The sequence below is a fragment of the Anolis carolinensis genome, chromosome 1 (assembly GCF_035594765.1).
Source record: "Anolis carolinensis isolate JA03-04 chromosome 1, rAnoCar3.1.pri, whole genome shotgun sequence".
NCBI lineage: Eukaryota > Metazoa > Chordata > Lepidosauria > Squamata > Dactyloidae > Anolis > Anolis carolinensis.
Window position 1 is genome coordinate 2,954,156 of NC_085841.1, and position 20,764 is coordinate 2,974,919.

General features: G+C 41.0%; 1 protein-coding gene across 2 annotated transcripts in view; it reads right to left on the bottom strand.

Annotated features, from left to right (window-relative positions):
- Positions 1–20,764, bottom strand: part of trim35 (tripartite motif containing 35) — a 33,272-nt gene that overhangs the window by 8,496 nt on the left and 4,012 nt on the right. Inside the window, exons 2-6 of one of the 2 annotated variants that reach the window (XM_003227910.4) lie at positions 12,799–13,267; positions 6,883–6,978; positions 2,812–3,042; positions 1,301–1,323; positions 877–998 (exon numbers count right to left, since the gene is read on the bottom strand). In XM_003227910.4, the coding sequence (XP_003227958.2) occupies positions 877–998; positions 1,301–1,323; positions 2,812–3,042; positions 6,883–6,978; positions 12,799–13,267 (941 nt within the window). The remainder of the gene's footprint in view (positions 1–876; positions 999–1,300; positions 1,324–2,811; positions 3,043–6,882; positions 6,979–12,798; positions 13,268–20,764) is intronic. The other variant, XM_062969264.1, reaches the window with a different exon arrangement.

Consider the following 20,764-nt stretch of genomic DNA (forward strand, 5'->3'; position numbering starts at 1 on the left):
GGCCTTTGAGGTTCTTTTCCAACTCTATGCTTTTCTGTGATTCTAAGCCATTTTGGACCAGACTTCACAAAAAATACTTGCTAAGCTGCAATCGTCCATAAACAGAAGAACACTGAAAATCCTATGCAAATTTGGCATTTGATTCTGAAAGTTAACCCAGTTTCCTAAAGTACTTCTAAAAGTCAGGATAAGATAATTTTGGTACAGCTCCACTGTAGAATTAATGCAGTTTGGCACCACTTGAACGGCCATGGCTCAATGCTGTGGATTCCTGGGAGTTCTGCTTTAACCAGTCCAAACTACAAATCCCACGATTCCATCGCATTCAGCTATGGCAGTTAGAATGACGTCAAACTGCATTAATTCTGCAGAGACTACAATGGCTAAGAGGTGCATCTACACTGTCAAACAAATGCATTTTGACACCACTAATTGCTATGGTCAATGCAATGGAATCCTGGAAATGGAAGCTTAGAGAAAAGACTTCAGAAAACTACATATCACAGCCTATGGCAGCAAAGACCAATGGTCCCATAGAATTACAACTCCCATGGTTCCCTAGTCAGATCCCTGGCAGTGAAAGTGGTGCTAAACTGCATTCATTCTACAGTGCAGATGCACGCTTAATTAATCATGCATTGCTGCCCTCCTGTGGCGACAACAATCCCTTTTTTTTTCTTTGCTAGTCTGAAAAACAGACAATTGGAAAACAACACTTGTTCCACTTGCTTTCATTCCATGCATGAAGGCAAAAGACACCTGTGATTTGCAAGGATATATATCCTTGCACATGTTCAAATGGTTTGGGCACATTTTGTGCCAAAATACATTGCAACCACGTTGCATGCCGTTCACCCTGCGCCCCAAGAAACTTACCAACTTTAATGATCTCCAGCATTTTCTTCCACGCCGTATACTGTAAGGAATCCAAGTATTTTGTGGCTTCGATCAGGGTCCCGGGTGGGATCGCTTCCGGCTTCTCGATGGTCCATGCAATTCTGGGGAGCCAAGTCCAGAAAAGACAAATAGATTCAAATTTAACCATCTTTAGTTCATCACCTCAATACTCCTCCCCAAATTTGTTTCCTTTTTTATTTTACATCTATCTCATCTCCTATGGCCTATTACTGTATCTCAACAATTCCCTTCTGTATAATAACTTCTTTTTTCCTCCTTCATTCTAAAGACTCTTAATTTTCTTTAACTATGTTTTTTTGTGCTGTGAGTCTTGAGAAGAGGTAACAAATAAAGTGTTGCTGTTGTTAGTAAAGAATTGAGATGGAAAACGAAAAACACTGACCTGCGCTTCCGGCTTTTGTGTTTCTGGGAAGGAAAAAAAAAGGAAGGCAAGGAAATCCCATGTTAGAATTTGCGCATTTTCAAACCAAGGGCAAAAAAAAAATACAGTAGAGTCTCGCTTATCCATCATAAACTGGCGGGCAGAATGACAGAAAAGTGAAGCTGACAGATAAGAGGGTGGGTGCTCGCTCGCCCACCCTCCCTCTCTTGCTCACTTACCAGGCCGGGTCCCAGCAGTGGCAACGGCAGCACCAGGACCTGGTGGGCTGAGTAAGTGAGAGAGCCTTTGCCGCCTTCCCTCGCTCGCTCGCCCTCCGTCCCTCAGCTCCTTCGCCACACCGGGTCCCTGCAGCACCGGGGCCTGGCCTGGTGAAGGAGCGGGCGAGCGAGCGAGCGAGGGCTTTTGCCGCCCTCCTTCACTCGCCTGCCCTCGTCCCTCGTTCACTCACCTGGCTGGGTTCCGGCAGCATTATTTACTGCGCCTGTGCAGCCAGTTTTGGAATCTTCTAGAAAGGTTAGGTACAATATTGGCGTTAGCCCCGCCCACTCTCCCCATAGAGTATATAACCAGTGGGAGGGGCTACAGCATCAGTTTCTCCACCGCGAGTAGCAGCTTGAAGGACAGAGGCATGATAACGGTGGGGAGGATGGGCGGGGATGTGCGAATTTCACAGATGACCACTTGGAGAAACACAGTTACAGGTATGCAACCTTTTCTTCTCCCTCGTGGTCAACTGTGAAATACACACATATGGTAGCCTAGCGAGCTACTAACATGGCTGGTGGGTGTCATGCCACTAAACAGAAGAAGGCTGCTCTGCCAAAGATTACAAAAGACTACACCTTCACAACAGCAGGCATTGGCAGCAGTTGCAGCACCGGGACCCAGTGGGGTGAGTGAGTGAGTGAGCAAGCAGCGGAGGACATTTGCCTCGGATAATACGGAGTGTTGGATAAGCGGAACTTGGATAAGCAGGACTCTACTGTAGCAAAAATCAAGCATCACAGCAATATGATCCAAGATAGATAAGCCATCATCCACCACGGAACTGCACAGTTCCTACCAGTTGCGGTGATTCTTAAGGCGAATCTATACGTTACCATATTTACCTGGAAATAAAACCGGGCCTTAAATTAATTTTTGCTCCATTAGGGCTTATTTTCAGGGAATATCTTATTGTGTCTGTACCCTTAAGTCTCAGGTTGCAGAGGTGTGCATGTAGTAAACAATGTAACAAAAGCTCCAAATGCAGGTTCAGCCTCAGTTTCCAGGGAATCTGAAACCCATTCCCTAATACAGATGAACCCAGAATCTCCCACTGCAATTGCACTTGGAACTCCATTTGCAGCAAGCCGAAAGTAAAAGCGGAGGAGAAAGCAGGACATTTGACAAGTCGCCAGATATATTGGGACGGCACAGGATTAATTGGGACTTTGATGGCCAAATCCAGTCCTTTGGAGGGTATGAGATTGAAAGTCTGCATGAAACAGAGAAAAATCTTTCCTTTTTACCTTGAGGAAGGAGACGTCGTCATCCTTCATGTCGGCTTGGAGCTGGCCAACTTCCTGCAGCAGGACGGTGCTCTCCTCCTTCAGCTTCTTGATTTTGTCGTCGACCAGCTCCTGTTTCCTCTGGGTCTCCTCCTGCAGCGCCTCCAGCATCACCCTCTCTTCGTTACGCAGGAATTCTCGCATCTCCTGGAACTGCTTTTTAATCTCCTTTTGCAGCCGCAAGCTTTCCGCCTGGAGAGGAAGCAGAAAACGAGGGGCCACATTGGGAAGGGAAAAGCAAGGCAGCATCAACGTCCCATCAGGAAACAAAGGGCGCATCGATGCTGTGGGATCAATGCAGTTTGGCACTGCTGGAACACAGCCACATCCTGCACACATTATTTGTGCCAAATTTGGTCCAGATCCATCATTGTTAGAGTCCACAGTGCTCTCTGGATGTAGGTGAACGACAACTCCCAAACTCAAGGTCAATGCCCACCAAACCCTTCCAGTATTTTCTGTTTGTCATGTGTTGTGTGTGCCAAGTTTGGTTCAATTCCATCGTTGGTGGAGTTCGGAATGCTCTTTGATTGCAGGTGAACTATAAATCCCAGGAACTACAACTCCCAAATGACAAAATCATTCCCCACCCAGCCAGTATTTAAATGTGGGTGTATTTGTGTCAAATTTGGTCCAGTGAATGAAAATACAGTAGAGTCTCACTTATCCAAGCCTCGCTTATCCAAGCCTCTGGATTATCCAACGCATTTTTATAGTCAATGTTTTCAATATATCGTGATATTTTGGTGCTAAAGTTGTAAATACAGTAATTACAACATAACACTACTGCGAATTGAACTACTTTTTCTGTCAAATTTGTTGTATAACATGATGTTTTGGTGTTTAATTTGTAAAGTCATAACCTAATTTGATGTCTAATAGGCTTTTCCTTGATCCCTCCTTATTATCTAAGATATTCGCTTATCCAAGCTTTTGCCGGCCCATTTAGCTTGGATAAGTGAGACTCTACTGCGCATCATGCATATCAGATATTTTTGTTACAGTTCGCAACAGTAGCAAAATGAGTTATGAAGTAGCAACGAAAATAATTTTATGGTTGAGGGTCACCACAACATGAGGAACTGTTAAGGTTGAGAACCACTGCTCTAGAAATATTAACACTATGTAGCAAAATTTGAAACATGTTCTGTTCCTGGTTTGAAAGTATAGTAGAGTCTCACTTATCCAACATAAAGGGGCCGGCAGAAAGTTGGATAAGCGAATATGTTGGATAATAAGGAGAGATTAAGAAGAAGCCGATTTCTGAGCCTGAATACATTGCACAAGATTTCCCTATCCTAAAATGATACATTTTAATATATTGGGTTTATGGTTCCCGTCCCCTTGATCTGGTCATGTAAGTGTGATTTATCGTTATAATTGTACTATTTTACCTTGTTTAATCATGTGTGTTATGTCGTTATGTAATGTTGTGTTGCTTTTATGACTGTAAACCACCCTGAGTCCCATCCGGGAGATAGGGCGGTATATATATAAATAACGTTTTATTATTATTATTATATTATAAGCCTATTAAACATCAAAATAGATTATGATTTTACAAATTAAGCACCAAAACATCATGTCATACAACAAATTTGTCAGAAAAGGTAGTTCAATACGCAGTAATGCTATGTAGTAATTACTATATTTATGAATTTAGCACCAAAATATCACGATATATTGAAAACATTGACTACAAAAATGCGTTGGATAATCCAGAATTTTGGATAAGCGAGTGTTGGATAAGTGAGACTCTACTGTATTATTTCCTGTTTAATTGTGCAGTACTTACTTTGAAAGGAGTTGTTCTACCCCAGAAACTTTGTTTTTGTGGCTGCCACAAACTATCTTGAATTGGGTTGCTGTGAGTTTTCCGGGCTGTTTGGCCATGTTCCAGAAGCATTCTCTCCTGACATTTTGCCCACAACTATAGCAGGCATCCTCAGAGGTTGTGAGTTCTGGTGGAAACGAGGCAAGATGAGTGTTCTGTGAGCTGCCTTGAGTCCCTCTGGGAGATAGTGGCGGGATATAAATAAAGTTTTATATTTGTATTAAATTTATGTGGGCGAAACGTCAGGAGAGAATGCTTCTGGAACATGGCCATACAGCCCGAAAAACTTATAGCAACCCAGTGATTCCGGCTATGAAAGCCTTCAACAACGTTTATCAAATTGGTTGAGACTCGTGGAGATATCCATTGAAAGACTATAGCAAAATACGCTACAGAATGTCCCTCCCGCAAAAACAAACCTTTTTAATGTTCTTATGATAGAACCAATTAGGAAATGACATTTAAAATCCAGGAACTAAATCATGTTTCATAGTATAATAATAATAATAATAATAATAATAATAATAATAATAATAATGAGAAGACCTGGCTCTGGCTCACGAATGGGACCCTGAAGAAGAAAAGAGACAGAAGGCCTGATCCTTGCAGCCCAGGAGCAAGCCATCAGAACAAAGGCCATTCAGGCCAAGATCGAAAAATCAGCTGATGACCCAAAATGCAGACTGTGCAAGGAAACCGACAAAACCATGGATCAAATCCTCAGCTGCTGTAAGAAAATCGCACAGACAGACTACAAACAGAGGCACAACTATGTGGCCCAAATGATTCATTGGAACTTATGCCTCAAGTACCACCTCCCAGCAGAAAAGAACTGGTGGGATCACAAACCTGCAAAAGTATTGGAAAATTAGCACACAAAGATACTGTGGGACTTCCGAATTCAGACTGATGAAGTTCTGGAACACAACACACCAGACATCACAGTTGTGGAAAAGAACAAGGTTTGGATCATTGATGTCGCCATCCCAGGTGAAAGTCGCATTAACGAAAAACTCAGCCGCTATCAGGACCTCAAGATTGAACTGCAAAGACTCTGGCAGAAACCAGTGCAGGTGGTCCCGGTGGTGATGGGCACACTGGGTGTCGTGTCAAAAGATCTCAGCCAGCATTTGGAAACAATAGACATTGACAAAATCACGATCTGCCAACTGCAAAAGGCCACCCTGCTGGGATCTGCGCGCATCATCCGAAAATACAACACACAGTCCTAGACACTTGGGAAGTGTTCAACTTGTGATTTTGTGACACGAAATCCAGCATATCTCTCTTGTTTGCTGTGTCATACAATAATAATAATAATAATAATAATAATAATAATAACAATAATAATAATAATAATAATAGGAGAGAATAACAAATAATAATAATAATAATAATAATAATAATAATAATAATAATAATAATGATAATAATCTCCTCCTACTTCTCCTGTTTGTTAGACTAGTACTTCTTAAGGACTTGCCTTGTTGGGGACTATAAACTTGTGCAGCATTTGGTTGAGTCTATTAAATGTTTCAAAGTTATTCATAGCCCCTGAGTATTCCATTTTTGTTCTTTTCCTGTGAGCATGGAGAGAGACAAGATGTCTCCAGGCAGAGAGATAGCTGGGCGCTTACTTTCCTATATAGAAACGCAATTCTTAGATTTACAGTCTTAATTCTGCAATTTGCTAAAGCTCATTTGATCTACTGCTGTGCCCAAGAAGTTTCTGACCTGCTAAAATCGCTGTTCTTGTTGCGGGTTTATTTTTTTAAATGCCCTTTCCTTTTTGAAATTATCCATCAGGCTCCACTTTAACTGTCACAGGATCTTGGGAGTTTCAGTTTTACATCGTGGAACTCTCTGCCTTGAAGTCCGGTGGAAGCTCCTTCTTTGGAGGCTTTTAAACAGAGGCTGGATGGCCATCTGTCAGGGGTGCTTTGATTGTGTTTTCCCTGCATGGGGTAGGACTGGATGGCCTCTGGGGCCCCTCCCAACTCTATTATTCTATTATTCTAATGTATTTTGTCTTCTCTGCCAAAGAAAGTGGGAACGTCAGCAAAGTATAACTCCCAGGATTCCATAGCATTGAACCATGTCATTTAAAGTGCTGTCAAATTGCAATAAATCCACAGTGTAGAATGTAGATGCACCCATTGATGGTGTTTCTCTACCTGCGGTACATGGAATTTGCTTACCTTATTGTGGTTCCCAATGAGTGTATAATCGGTTTGCATTCTTGCGAAATCTCTTATTTTGTCCCGCATTGAGTTCTCCATATCCTTGCATTTGGCCTGGGATTCAAAGGAGAGAAGAGCGATGTGTTAAGCATCTTGCAGTCCCTAATTCAGAATCCAGAAATACTCCAAAACTGTCTGCGCAATTGGCTGAGAGAGTGACACCTCTGCTTTGGCTCCCTGGACACAAACTTGGTTTCATGCCCAAAATTATTTTCAAAAATATTTCATAAAAGTACTTTCGGGCAATGTGTAAAAGGTCAATGTGAAACATAAACAAATTTCAGATTCAGACTTCGATCCCATCTCCAAAATAACTTAATATTATTACCCTGCTTTCCTCTCGTAAATGAGGCTAAAAGTGGCCCACAACATTAAAAATGCTTAACCAGGCCAGATCTACAGGGCCATATATACCAGTTTCTGAATCCAGATTATGTGCTTTGAATGGGATTTGTATATAATCCATATAATCCAGTTCTCCGGGCCATTTTTTGGAGGATGGGTGCCCTGACAAATTTGTCTTGGACAGCAATGGCTCCCAAAGTAACTTATTTAAGGTGGAATCAGGCGTCAAACAGGGATGTGTTATTGCTCCAACCTTATTTTCCATCTTTGTCACTATGATATTTCATCTTGTTGATGGGAAGCTTCCCACCGGAGTGGAAATCATCTATCAGACAGATGGCAAGCTATTTAACCTCAGCAGACTGCGAGCCAAAACCAAGGTCACCACAACATCTGTTCTAGAACTCCAATATGCTGATGACAACGTAGTCTGTGCGCATTCAGAAGAAGACCTACAAGCCACTCTAAACATCTTCAAAGAAGCATATGAGAAGCTCAGCCTCTCACTGAACATCGAGAAAACCAAAGTGCTCTTCCAACAGGCACCAGCTAATCCCTCTGCAAAGCCAGGAATACAACTTAATGGTGTCACATTAGAAAACGTTGACCATTTCCGCTACCTTGGCAGCCACCTCTCCAAAAGTCAACATCGACACTGAAATACAACACCGCCTGAGCTCTGCGAGCGCAGCATTTTCCCAAATGAAGCAGAGAGTGTTTGATGACCGGGACATCCGTAGAGAGACCAAGGTGCTTGTTTACAAAGCCATTCCCCTCCCAAACCTGCTCTACGCCTGCGAAACATGGACTGTCTACAGCGTTGCCTCAGGAAAATCCTGCAAATCTCTTGGGAAGATGAATAAATATCAGAAGCGATGCTCCTACGCCATCAACTCCGCTGGACTGGCCACGTTGTCCGAATGCCCAAAGATCACCGTCTCCCAAAGCAGTTACTCTACTCCCAACTCAAGAATGGGAAACGTAATGTCAGTGGGCAGGAAAAGAGATTGAAAGATGGGCTTAAAGCCAACCTTAAAAACTGTGGAATAGACATTGAGAACTGGGAAGCCCTGGCCCTTGAGCGCTCTAACTGGAGGTCAGCTATGACCAGCAGTGCTGCAGAATTTGAAGAGGCATGAATGGAAGGTGAAAGGGAGAAATGTGCCAAGAGGAAGGTGCATCAAGCCAACCCTGACCAAGACCACCTTCCACCTGGAAACCAATGTCCTCACTGCAGAAGAACATATGGGTCAAGAATAGGTCTCCACAGCCACCTATGCATCCACCACCAAGGCACTACACTTGAAGGATCATCATCCTCAGGCTACGAGAAATCGCCTAAGTAAGTAAGTAAAGTATAATCCAGTTCAAAGTAGACAGACTGGATTCAAAAAATGGATTATATGGCCTTGTAGATGGGGACCTGTCAATTTTAAGTTGTGAATTTTAATCTGCATTTTCATCAGTGGAGTTATTCTTGTATTTTAACTTTGTGTATCTCATTGTATGTGATTTAATAATGCTTTATTCCTTGTTTTAATGATGCTGTAGAGTATTTATTGCGCTACATAACACAATGTTTGTTCCTGGGTTATAAGTATAGTTTCCAAATTGGTCCTATCATACAAACATGGGGAAAGTTTATTAAACTGCAAACACTTTGTTTGGGCGAGAGTGGCATCCTGCTATAGCACCAATTCAACCTAGTTTGTGGCAGCCACAAAAACAAAGTTTCTGGAGTAAAACAACTACAGTAGAATCTCACTTATCCAACATAAACGGGCCGGAAGAATGTTGGATAAGCAAATATGTTGGATAATAAGGAGGGATTAAGGAAAAGCCTATTAAACATCAAATTAGGTTATGATTTTACAAATTAAGCACCAAAACATCATGTTATACAACAAATTGGACAGAAAAAGTAGTTCAATACACAGTAATGCTTTGTAGTAATTACTGTATTTATGAATTTAGCACCAAAATATCACGATGTATTGAAAACATTGACTACAAAAATGTGTTGGATAATCCAGAACGTTGGATAAGCGAGGCTTGGATAAGTGAGACTCTACTGTACTTTCAAAGTAAGTGCCACACAATTAAACAGGAAATAACACTTTTAAACCGGAAACAGAACATTTTTCAAATTTTGTTACATAGTGTTGTTGTTGTTGTTACGTATTAAAAACAATACAATTTAAAATCCACATCACTGAAATATGAAAACAGAATTAAGCATAGGGTTTTAAAAAACACGAGGGAAGCTTCAGTAAATCCAAATCCAAAAAACAATTCCAAAGTATTTCTGGAAACGAATTTGTACAGACATCACACATAATGTATCCCATTTTCCTCTTCCTAAATGTTGCTGCATGCCTTCCAGTCAGTTCCAGCAATACAAATGCAAAAACTATCATGGTTTGGGTTGCTGTGAGGCTTCTGGCCTGTATGGCCATGTTCCAGAAGCATGCTCTCCTGACATTTGCCCACATCTCCTCAGAGGTTGTGAGGTATATGAAAACTAGGTTAGTGAGGTTTATATATTTGTGGAAGGTTCAGGGTGGGAGAAAAAACCCTAGTCTGTTGGAGGAAGTGTGAATGTTGCAATTAATCACCTGTTTGGCATTTAATTGCTTTGCAGCTTCAAGGCTGATTCTTGGGGGGGGGGGGGGGGGAATCCTCAGCTTCATATCTGGAATCAGCCTTGAAGCTGCAAGGCAATTAAATGCTAAACAGGTGATTAATTGCAACATTCCCACTTCCTCCAGCAGACTAGAGATTTTTTTTTCTCCCACCCTGAACCTTCCACAGTTATATAAACCTCACTAACCCAGTTTACAATATACCTCACAACCTCTGAGGATGCCTGCCACAGATGTGGGAGAAATGTCAGGAGAGAATGCTTCTGGAACATGGCTATACAGCCCGGAAAACACTCAAAGCTACGCAGTAATTCTGGGCATGAAAGCCTTCAACAACACATATCATGGTTTTGGTTTTTTGCAAGATTTGTTTGGAAGGGTTTTGCTGTTGCCCGAGGCTGAGAGAGTGTGCCTCACCTAATGGATTTCCGTGGCTGAGTAGGGATTCAAATCCAATGTGTCTTAATCTAATTACTATACAATAGTAACAACTGGCAAAAAATCAAATCAAACCAGAGCTTGAGCTGGCCAGATGTCCACTTCTGGTTTAAGAGGAAAGGGCAATTTCCGCATCTGGATGAATTTGCTGGTCATCTTGGATTACTCACATCCTGCTATTTCCCACAAACTGAAAGTCAGGAATGAACGTGAGGGCTTTTATTTTAAGTGACTCACATTTATGGCAAGACACAGCTGGAAAGTGGTTGCATGTTGTTGAGTAATCTCAAAAAAAAAAGGAAAAAGCTTATAAAAATGTAAAGCAGCAACAAGAGCAGTGTTAGTGGACCAGAAGCTTCTTGAGCGCAACAGTAGAGCAAGATGGGAGTAGAGTCCAGCTTTAAGAGTTGCAAAAAACTTCATTGAAATATTTATTATTATTATTATTATTATTATTATTATTATTATTATTATTATTATTATTTTATTATTAAGATAGTTATGCTGGATTTCATATCACAAAATCACAAGTCGAACACTTCCCAAGTGTCTAGGACTGTGTGATGTATTATTATTATTATTATTATTATTATTATTATTATTATGAAGATAGTTATGCTGAATTTCGTATCACAAAATCACAAGTCGAACACTTCCCAAGTGTCTAGGACTGTGTGATGTATTTTCGGATGATGCGTGCAGATCCCAGTAGGGTGGCCTTTTGCAGTTGGCAGATCGTAATTTTGTCAATGTCTATTGTTTCCAAATGCCGGCTGAGATCTTTTGGCACAGCACCCAGTGTGCCGATCACCACCGGGACCACCTGCACTGGTTTCTGCCAGAGTCTTTGAAGTTCAATCTTGAGGTCCTGATAGCGGCTGAGTTTTTCCTGTTGTTTTTCTTCAATGCGACTGTCACCTGGGATGGCGACATCCATGATCCAAACCTTTTTCCTTTCCACAACTGTGATGTCTGGTGTGTTGTGTTCCAGAACTTTGTCAGTCTGGATTCGGAAGTCCCACAGTATCTTTGCATGTTCATTTTCCAATACTTTTGCAGGTTTGTGATCCCACTAGTTCTTTACTGCTGGGAGGTGGTACTTGAGGCATAAGTTCCAATGAATAATTTGGGCCACATAGTTGTGCCTCTGTTTGTAGTCTGTCGGTGCAATTTTCTTACAGCAGCTGAGGATATGATCAATGGATTCGTCGGTTTCCTTGCACAGTCTGCATTTTGGGTCATCAGCTGATTATTATTATTATTATTATTATTATATTATTATTATTATTATTTCTCACATTTATATCCCGCCCTTCTCACCCGAAGGGACTCAGGGCGGCTTACAACAATGGCAACAATTAGATGCCTATATAAACCAATATAAAACAGCACATAAAACAGTTAAAACTATTAAAATACATTATGAATTAAAAATATACATTTCAAACATAAAACATAGGAAAGTTAGGGTCTAGCTATCTAACTTACTCACTTTCTCTCTGGAGACATCTTGTCTCTCTCCATGCTCACAGAAGAACAACAAAATGGGGACTTTTGGGCTGACTATTCTGTCTGGAAACTTTGAATTACAAGAGGTACAGTAGAGTCTCACTTATCCAACACTCACTTATTCAATGTTCTGGATTATCCAATGCATTTTTGTTGTCAATGTTTTCAATACATTGTGATATTTTGGTGCTAAATTCATAAATACAGTAATTACTACATAGCATTACTTCGTATAGAACTACTTTTTCTGACAAATTTGTTGTATAACATGATGTTTTGGTGCTTAATTTGTAAAATCATTACCTAATTTGATATTTAATAGGCTTTTCCTTGATCCCTCCTTATTATCCAACATATTCACTTATCCAATGTTCTGCCGGCCCGTTTATGTTGGATAAGTGAGACTCTATTGTATTTATTTATTATTTATTTATTTGCCCCATTTATACTCCGCCTTTCTCACCCCAAAAGGGACTCAAGGTGGCTTACACATGGCACAATTCGATGCCCCAAAACACATATTTTTATTTATTATTTATTTATTTGCAGCATTTCTATTCCACCCTTCTCACCAAGCAAGCATCTGCAAAACAAAAGAGCGATCGAGGAAGATCGTGCGGAAAGCTGAGTGCAGCACATGACAGCTGAGGGAAGGGAAGCCAGCCTGGTTCAGGACGCAAGCCAGGTGGGAATCTTGGGGGGGGGGGGGGGGAGAGGGCTTTTCAAACACTTTTATCGCTATGATAACTACCTAGATTTCAGTGGGGACTATGGTGAGAACTAGTATTTGGGTCTGGCTTTCAACTGAATATGGTAAATGTTTTCTCCTATACTTTGTTTATTTTTAATTCCAAAACGTAATGAACTTTCTGGATAACCCTCGTAATAAGAATCGTACAGCCCAATGGGCCCACTTGGAAGGACAAATGGGCCCGCTCACCTTGCGAGTCTTGGCCACTTCGGCCACGGGCCTGATGTTGTGGTCAACGTGCTCCTTGGCGCCTTGGCACACGAAGCAGACCAGCTCCTTGTCGTCCAGGCAGAAGAGCTTGGCCTCCTCCTGGTGCCATGGGCAGAGGTTGGCGCAAGAGGCCTCCTCGGCCTTCTTCTTCTGCTGCTGCCGCTCCTCCTGCTTGAGGAACATCTCCACGATGTTGACCAAAGTGTGGTTGGTGCGCAGGTCCTCGGGGGCGCAGACGGCCTTGCAGACGGGGCAGACGTGGGCCCGGCTCTGGCCTTCCCAGGACCGGCTCACGCAGCCCTTGCAGAAGTTGTGCCCGCAGCAGAGGGTGGCCGCGTCCTTGAAGGGCTCGTAGCAGATGGGGCATTGCAGCTCCTCCTTCATGGTAGCTATGGCTGATGATGTTCCACCGCCGACGGGCATGGAGCCTTCCTTGGCCATCGCTTTGCTGGGGAAGACAGAGAAAAGAAAGGAGAAAGAAAGAAGAAGAATTTGCAAACACAGCCTTCCGGGGAAAGTCTCCAGCTGCAAGAAACTTCCATCAGCAGCTTGTGACTCACAGCTGTTGGCACGCCTAAATAAACCATGGGGCCAAGTCCTGCCTTTACTTTACTTCGGCTTCTGCTTCAGCCAGCTGCAGAAAATTGACTTTGATTGGCACTCTGCTTGGCCATTTGCACAAAAAAATGGGCTTTGATTGACAATTTGATTGGCCAGCTGCAGAAAACGAGCTTCGAATGAAGGCCTGTTGAACCATTTGCACAAAAAAATGGGCTTCAACTGAGTGCTTGGCCCTTTGCACAAAAAGTAGGTTACAAATAGCAGTCTGCTTGGGCATTTGCACTAAAAAATAAACTTTAATGGGCAGCTTGCTTGGTCTATTGGGGATAACCGACCAGGATATCCACTTAGGGGCTAATGATGACAAAATATTTACTTATCTAACGACAGCCGCCAGAATTTGTTTCGCCAAAAGATGGGAGCAAAAAGAACTACCGAGTATGGATGAATGGCTACAGAAAGTGAGAGAAATAAAAGACATGGATAAACTAACCTTTTTACTAAAGAAAAACACAGGGGCCCCGATAAAATATACAGACTGGAGCAAAGTAGAAGAATATGAAAGGAAAAGTAAATGAAGGTCAAATCTGAATGAACAGAAGGTTAATTCCTTCTGGGCTTTTTATTTTCAAGTTACTGTTTATTGAAAGCAAAGAATCTGTGACACAGACAACAGAAAGGCTATCATTTTTTTTTTTTAATGATTGCCTCTATTATGATAGTGACAGAGGCTGATCTATAATGGTTTTTTATTATATAGATCACTCTCTTTTTCATGATCATAGAATGGGAAACGCAAAGGCAAAGATGGAAGTCTTTTATTATTATTATTTCCATTTTTTTTCTTTTTTGTATTTTTTTGTATTTTTGGCTTTCTTTTTTAGGTTTTTAAACTTCTCTCTTACTATCATAACTTTCCTTTCTGCACTTTCTATTACCAATAATGTTCTCACTCTTTCGTTGTATTAAATTATTTTATACTTTAATAAATATATATATCTATATATATAAAAGAGTGATGGCATCACGGCAACCCACAAAACAACAAAACTACAGGCCCCCCAACCTCGAAATTTGACAACACAACCCATCATCCACGCCTCTAGGTTGATACAACAAAAAGAAAAGAAAAATAAAGTCCTAATTAGAGGGAGAGGAATAATTGCTTTTATCCAATTGCTGCCAGTTAGAAGGCTAAGCTCCTCCAACTTGGTCTCCTAGCAACCCAATAAAAATAATAAAAAACACTAAAAATTAATACAATAAAATACTATAATAACAGAAAATAACTAAAAATAATACAAGAAAATAATAAAATATAATAAATAAAAATATAACTTACAATAAAATTAATAAAAAATTGCAAATAACGTCAAATAAAAATTACACAACAATTTTTAACCAATACCACCACCACTTTGTCACAGCAACGCGTGGCCGGGCACAGCTAGTATATATATATATAAATTGGCAGCTTGCTTGGTCAGCTGCAAGAAATGAGCTTTGAGTGACAGCTCCCACAGCCAAAGGGGGAAAAGGGAAACCTGACTGACACCGCAGCGTCTCCAAAGGCGGAAAGGGATTTCCTGAAAAACGCGTGCCAGGTCTAAAGGGAGGAACTGTGCAACAGGAGATAAAAGGGTGTGTTTGTATGTATGGATATGTGGACAGATTGAATGCAAGCCTGAAAAGCTTGCTTTGGGAGTCAGATTCCCCCTAAAGGCCTCTTCTATCAAGATTAAGACAGCTGCAATTCCAGAGGTGCAAAACTGGATTTCTTTCTAAGGGTGGAAGGCATGGCGTTGGAAGGCAGGTTATTAATTTGGGTTAAACCTAAATATATCTCTTCCTGCAAACTTACACAGTCTATTTTAAACTATGGATATTAACTTGGCAGTTTATTATGACTGGTGTCTTAATCTTTGTTCTATGTTTTAAAATATACAGTAGAGTCTCACTTATCCAAGCTGAATGGGCCGGCAGAAGCTTGGATAAGCGAATATCTTGGATAATAAGGAGGGATTAAGGAAAAGCCTATTAAACATCAAATTAGGTTACGATTTTACAAATTAAGCACCAAAACATCATGTTATACAACAAAATTGACAGAAAAAGTAGTTCAATATGCAGTAATGTTATGCTGTAATTACTGTATTTATGAATTTAGCACCAAAATATCACGATATATTGAAAACATTGACTACAAAAATGGCTTGGATTATCCAGAAGCTTGGATAAGTGAGACTCTACTGTATTATGTATTTTTGTATGGTCCTTTGTTTTATCCGTGTATTTTTCGTTTGGCAAGCTGAGAGAAGAGATGGGTAACACATTACTGGTGGCAGTATTGTTATTACCGTAGAGTTTCGCTTATCCAACGTTCTGTATTATCCAAACCAGTCGGCCTTTTCGTAGTCAAAGTCAATGTTTCAATACATTGCGATGTTTTGGTACTATATTAATAAATACAGTAATTTATAACGTTACCGCATATTGAATTGCTTTTTCTGTTGATTTGTTGCAAAACATGATATTTTGGTGCTTAATTTGTAAAATCATAACGTAATTTGACGTTTAATAGGCTTTTTCTTAATCCCTCCTTATTATCCAACATTTTCACTTATCCAATGTTCTGCCAGCCCGTTTATGTTGGATAAGTGAGACTCTACTGTATTATATTTGGAATTGCAAACACACTCATGCCTCAGTGATGGGGAACTGGGAAATATAGATATTCACACATATATTATATTCACACTAAGGTAAGGTAAAGGTTTTACCCTGACGTTAAGTCCAGTCGTGACCGACTCTGGGGGTTGGTGCTCATCTCCATTTCTAAGCCGAAGAGCAGGTGTTGTCCGTAGACACCTCCAAGGTTATGTGGCCAGCATGACTGCATGGAGCGCCATTACCTTCCCGCTGGAGCGGTACCTATTGATCTACTCACATTTGCATGTTTTCGAACTGCTAGGTTGGCAGAAGCTGGGGCTAAAAGTGGGTGCTCACTCCGCTCCCCGGATTTGAACCTTTTGGTCCACAAGTTCAGCAGCTCAGTGTTTTAACATGCTGCGCCACCAAGGCTCCCACTGCCATACACATTAGAAGCACATTGATTTCCATACCTGAATCTGGAAGCTGCTTTCAAAGTGCCTTAGGAAAATCCTGAGACATGCATATATAGGACACGGAACAATGGCTTCAAACTACAGGAAAGGAGATTCCATCTGAACATCAGGAAGAACTTCCTCACTGTGAGAGCTGTTCGACAGTGGAACTCTCTCCCCGGGGCCGTGGTGGAGGCTCCTTCCTTGGAGGCTTTTAAGCAGAGGCTGGATGGCCATCTGTCGGGGGTGCTTTGAATGCGATTTCCTGCTTCTTAGCAGGGGGTTGGACTGGATGGCCCATGAGGTCTCTTCCAACTCTACTATTCTATGATTCTATGATTCTATGATTCTAGTTGGCCTTTGGGGGGGCCTTTCCTCATCTATGGCCTTATGAAACCATCTAGATGATCTTTGAAGTCCCTTTCCTTATCTATGGTCTTCTGATGGCCTGGTGAGATCATCTAGATGGCCTTTGAGGGTCCCTTTCCTTACCTATGGTTTTATGAGATTGTCTAGATGGCCTTTGAGGGTCCTTTTCCTTACCGATGGTCTTATGAGAACATCTAGATGGTCTTTGAGTTCCCTTTCCTTATCTATGGTCTTCTGATGGCCTGATGAGACCATCTAGATGGTCTTTGGAGGTCTCTTTGCTTACCTATGATCTTATGAGATCGTCTAGATCAGGGGTCCCCAAATTAAGGCCCATGGGCCGGATGTGGCCCTCCAAGGTCATTGACCCGGCCCTTGTGCTAAACTTGACTTAAGGGTTGACTTAAGTCTGCAATGACTTGAAGGCACACAACAACAACAATCCTAATTTTGGACTATTTCATCATAGTCCGACCCCCCAGCAGTCTGAGGGACTGTGAATTGGCCCCCCACTTAAAAAGTTTGAGGACCCCTGCTCTAGAGCCTTTTGCATTAATCCATGCTCGAGTCAGTTCCACCTGATTTTCTTTAAAATAAACTGTTCCTTTTTTAAAAGCCTCCCTAAAGAATTTCTTTTGGTATTATTTCCCCTATTGGCCACAACATCAACAAGGGAATTTATAATGCAGACCAACTGCTCAAGAAGCCCCAAATTCATTTGGAATGGGTTCTTTGTACACTATCTACAAAGTGGTGTAAGAGACGTATCAGAAAAATTAATAATTTAACAAATTGTATAAGGATAGTTATGCTACTGAGAAAATAATAATAAATATCAAGATTTTAAAAAATATTCCAAAACTCTTAAAAAATTTTTGGCAGAACTTTAAAAATGACTTTTTAAAAAGAAGTCTTATACCATGTGCTGAATGTTTATATCTCACTTTAAAGGCTACATTTTACCCGGTGTTATTTGTAATTTATTTGCTAATTTGTATTTGTAACTTTTGCATGTTACAGATTTTTAGCAATGTTTATTTCAACTGTTGGAAGCCATCAAACTGGGAGAAAGTGAAAATAAGTGAAAATAAATAAAGCATAACATGCGACAACAATGTGGCAATAAATATAACAAGAATGTTGTCGAAGGTTTTCATGACCGGAATCACTGGGTTGCTGTGAGTTTTCCAGGCTGTATGGCCATGTTCCAGAAGCATTCTCTCCTGATGTTTTGCCCACATCTATGGCAAACATCCTCAGAGGTTATGAAATCTATTGGAAACTAAGCAAGTGGGGTTTATATATCTGTGGAATAATGTCCAGAGTGGGAGAAAGTACTGTGAATGTTGCAACTGGTCCGCTTGATTAGCGTTGAATGGCCTTGCAGTTTCAAAGCCTGGCTGCTTCCTGCCTGGGGGAAACCTTTGTTGGGAGGTGTTAGCTGGCCCTGATGTTTCTGTGTTCTCAAATAATATGCTGTGTCCAGGTTAGTTCATCAAGTGCTCAGCTATGGCTGACTTCTCTGGCTGAATTAGTTCCCTCAGGCAGGAAGTAGCCAGGCTTTGAATCTGCAAGGCCATTAAATGATCAATGGCAACATTCACACTTGCCCTAAACAGACAAGAGTTCTTTTTCCCACCCTGGACATCATTCCACATATATATTCGACGATTAATTAATTATTAGGTTGAACTATCTGCCCATTCAACTACAGGTTTTTCTGCCACTACTATTTTGCACTTTACTGAGAAACTACCTCTCCCATTTTGATATATTTTGCACTTTGGCCCAGATCCTTGTTTTACTCTTCTGCTATTAATATTTTATGCTATATGTTGATTACTATGATGGTTTTATTGATATGGATGTTTTACTGTTGGAATAATTGTTTTATCATTTTATTCTTGTATGTTTCGGGCTTGGTCCCCATGTAAGCCGCTCCGAGTCCCCATTGGGGAGATGGGGTGGGGTATAAAAATAAAGTTATTATATTATTATTATTATTATTATTATTATTATTATTATTATTATTATATAAACCCCACTTTTCTTGTTTCCACCAGACCTCACAACCTCTGAGGATGCCTACCATAGATGTGGGCGAAGCGTCAGGAGAGAATGCTTCCAGAACATGGCCAGACAGCCCAGAAAACTCACAGCAACCTAATATAACAAGGACTCCTATTATGTTTACTTAAGAATAAAGACTTGAATGTAATAGATTCAATGTCAGAAGTAGAGCTGCATCTGCTATAGCTAGCTTTACTATGCTATAACATCCCGGGATTTGTAGTTTGACAAGGGCTGTAGCCTTCCCTGCTAAAGAGTGCTGGTGCCTCAACAAACTATAACTCCCAGGATGCAATAACAATGAGCCATAGATGTCAAAAGTGTTGTCAAACTGCAATTTAGATCAGGCATGGGCAAACTTGGTCCCTCCAAGGGTTTTGGACTCCAACTCCCACCATTCCCAACAGCCTCAGGCCCTTTCCTTTTCTCGTGATGAGACTAATGTGCAAATGCTCGTATTGCAAGATCTAAAACGCTTCTGGGTCCCAAGCAATTTGGAGAAGGGAGACTCACTTGGCTGGGATCCCAGTTTCCAAAAATGGAGTTGAATCTGAGGCAGCAAAATATGAGTCAGGATGACATCCCTATAACAGGAAACTTTAGGACCGCTGGAATTCCTCAGGGCCAGAACCCACTTCCTCAAATATTCGGTATTCATGGCATAGTTTTAACATTACTGTGTTTATCTGAATTTCAGTTTTGTAGGGAATGCATGAAGGCAGTGATGGCCTTATTATTTATTATGTTCCTTTCAAGTCATTTCTACGTTATGTTAACCCCAAAGGGTTTTTTTAGGCTGAGAGAGTGTGACTCCCTCAAAGTCAGAGACTGGGTTTCCATGGCATGGATTCGAACTCAGGTCTCTAGAGTCTTAGGCTGGATCTACACTGCCATGTAATCCTGATTGTCAAAGCAGATAATCTGCATTATCTGCTTTGAACAGAATCATATAAGAGTCTACACTGCCATATAATCCAATTCAAAGCAGATAATCTGGATTTTATATGGCAATATACATGGGGCCATGGTCCAAGTCTCAAAACCGCTTTGAGTCCCCCCTTTGGGAAGATAAAGCAGGGAATAAATAAATAGAAATATAATAACAATAAAACCCTGGATTGCTGTGAGTTTTTCAGGCTGTCTGGTCATGTTCCAGAAGCATTATCTCCTGACGTTTCACCCACATCTATGGCAGGCATCCTCAGAGGTTGTGAGGTCTGTTGAAAACTAGGCAAGTGGGGTTTATATATATCTGTGGAATCATGTCCAGGGTGGGAGAAAGAACTCTTGTCTGTTTGGGGCAAGTGTGAATGTTGCAGTTGGCAAGCTTAATTAGCACTGAATGGCCTTGCAGCTTCAAAGCCTGGCTGTTTCCTGCCTGAAGGAACCCAGCAACCCAGTGATTCCGGCTATGAACGCCTTCAGCAACACAATACCATGGATGTTCTTTATCCAATATGCCTTGGACCAGGAGGATTGTGAATATTATTTGCATGTATGTGTATATATTTACACACACACACATATATAATGAGACATCTTGGAGAGGGTCTACATATGAAATTCATGTATGTTTCATAGACACCTCATACAGATAAAATAATTTAATTTCATAATTTTGTGCGTGAAAAGGTTGTGTCTATTGAATACAGTAGAGTCTCACTTATCCAACATAAACGGGCCAGCAGAAGCTTGGATAAGCGAATATGTTGGATAATAAGGAGGGATTAAGGAAAAGCCTATTAAATATCAAAACAGGTTATGATTTTATAAATTAAGCACCCAAACATCATGTTATACAACAAATTTGACAGAAAAAGCAGTTCAATGTGCAGTAGTGT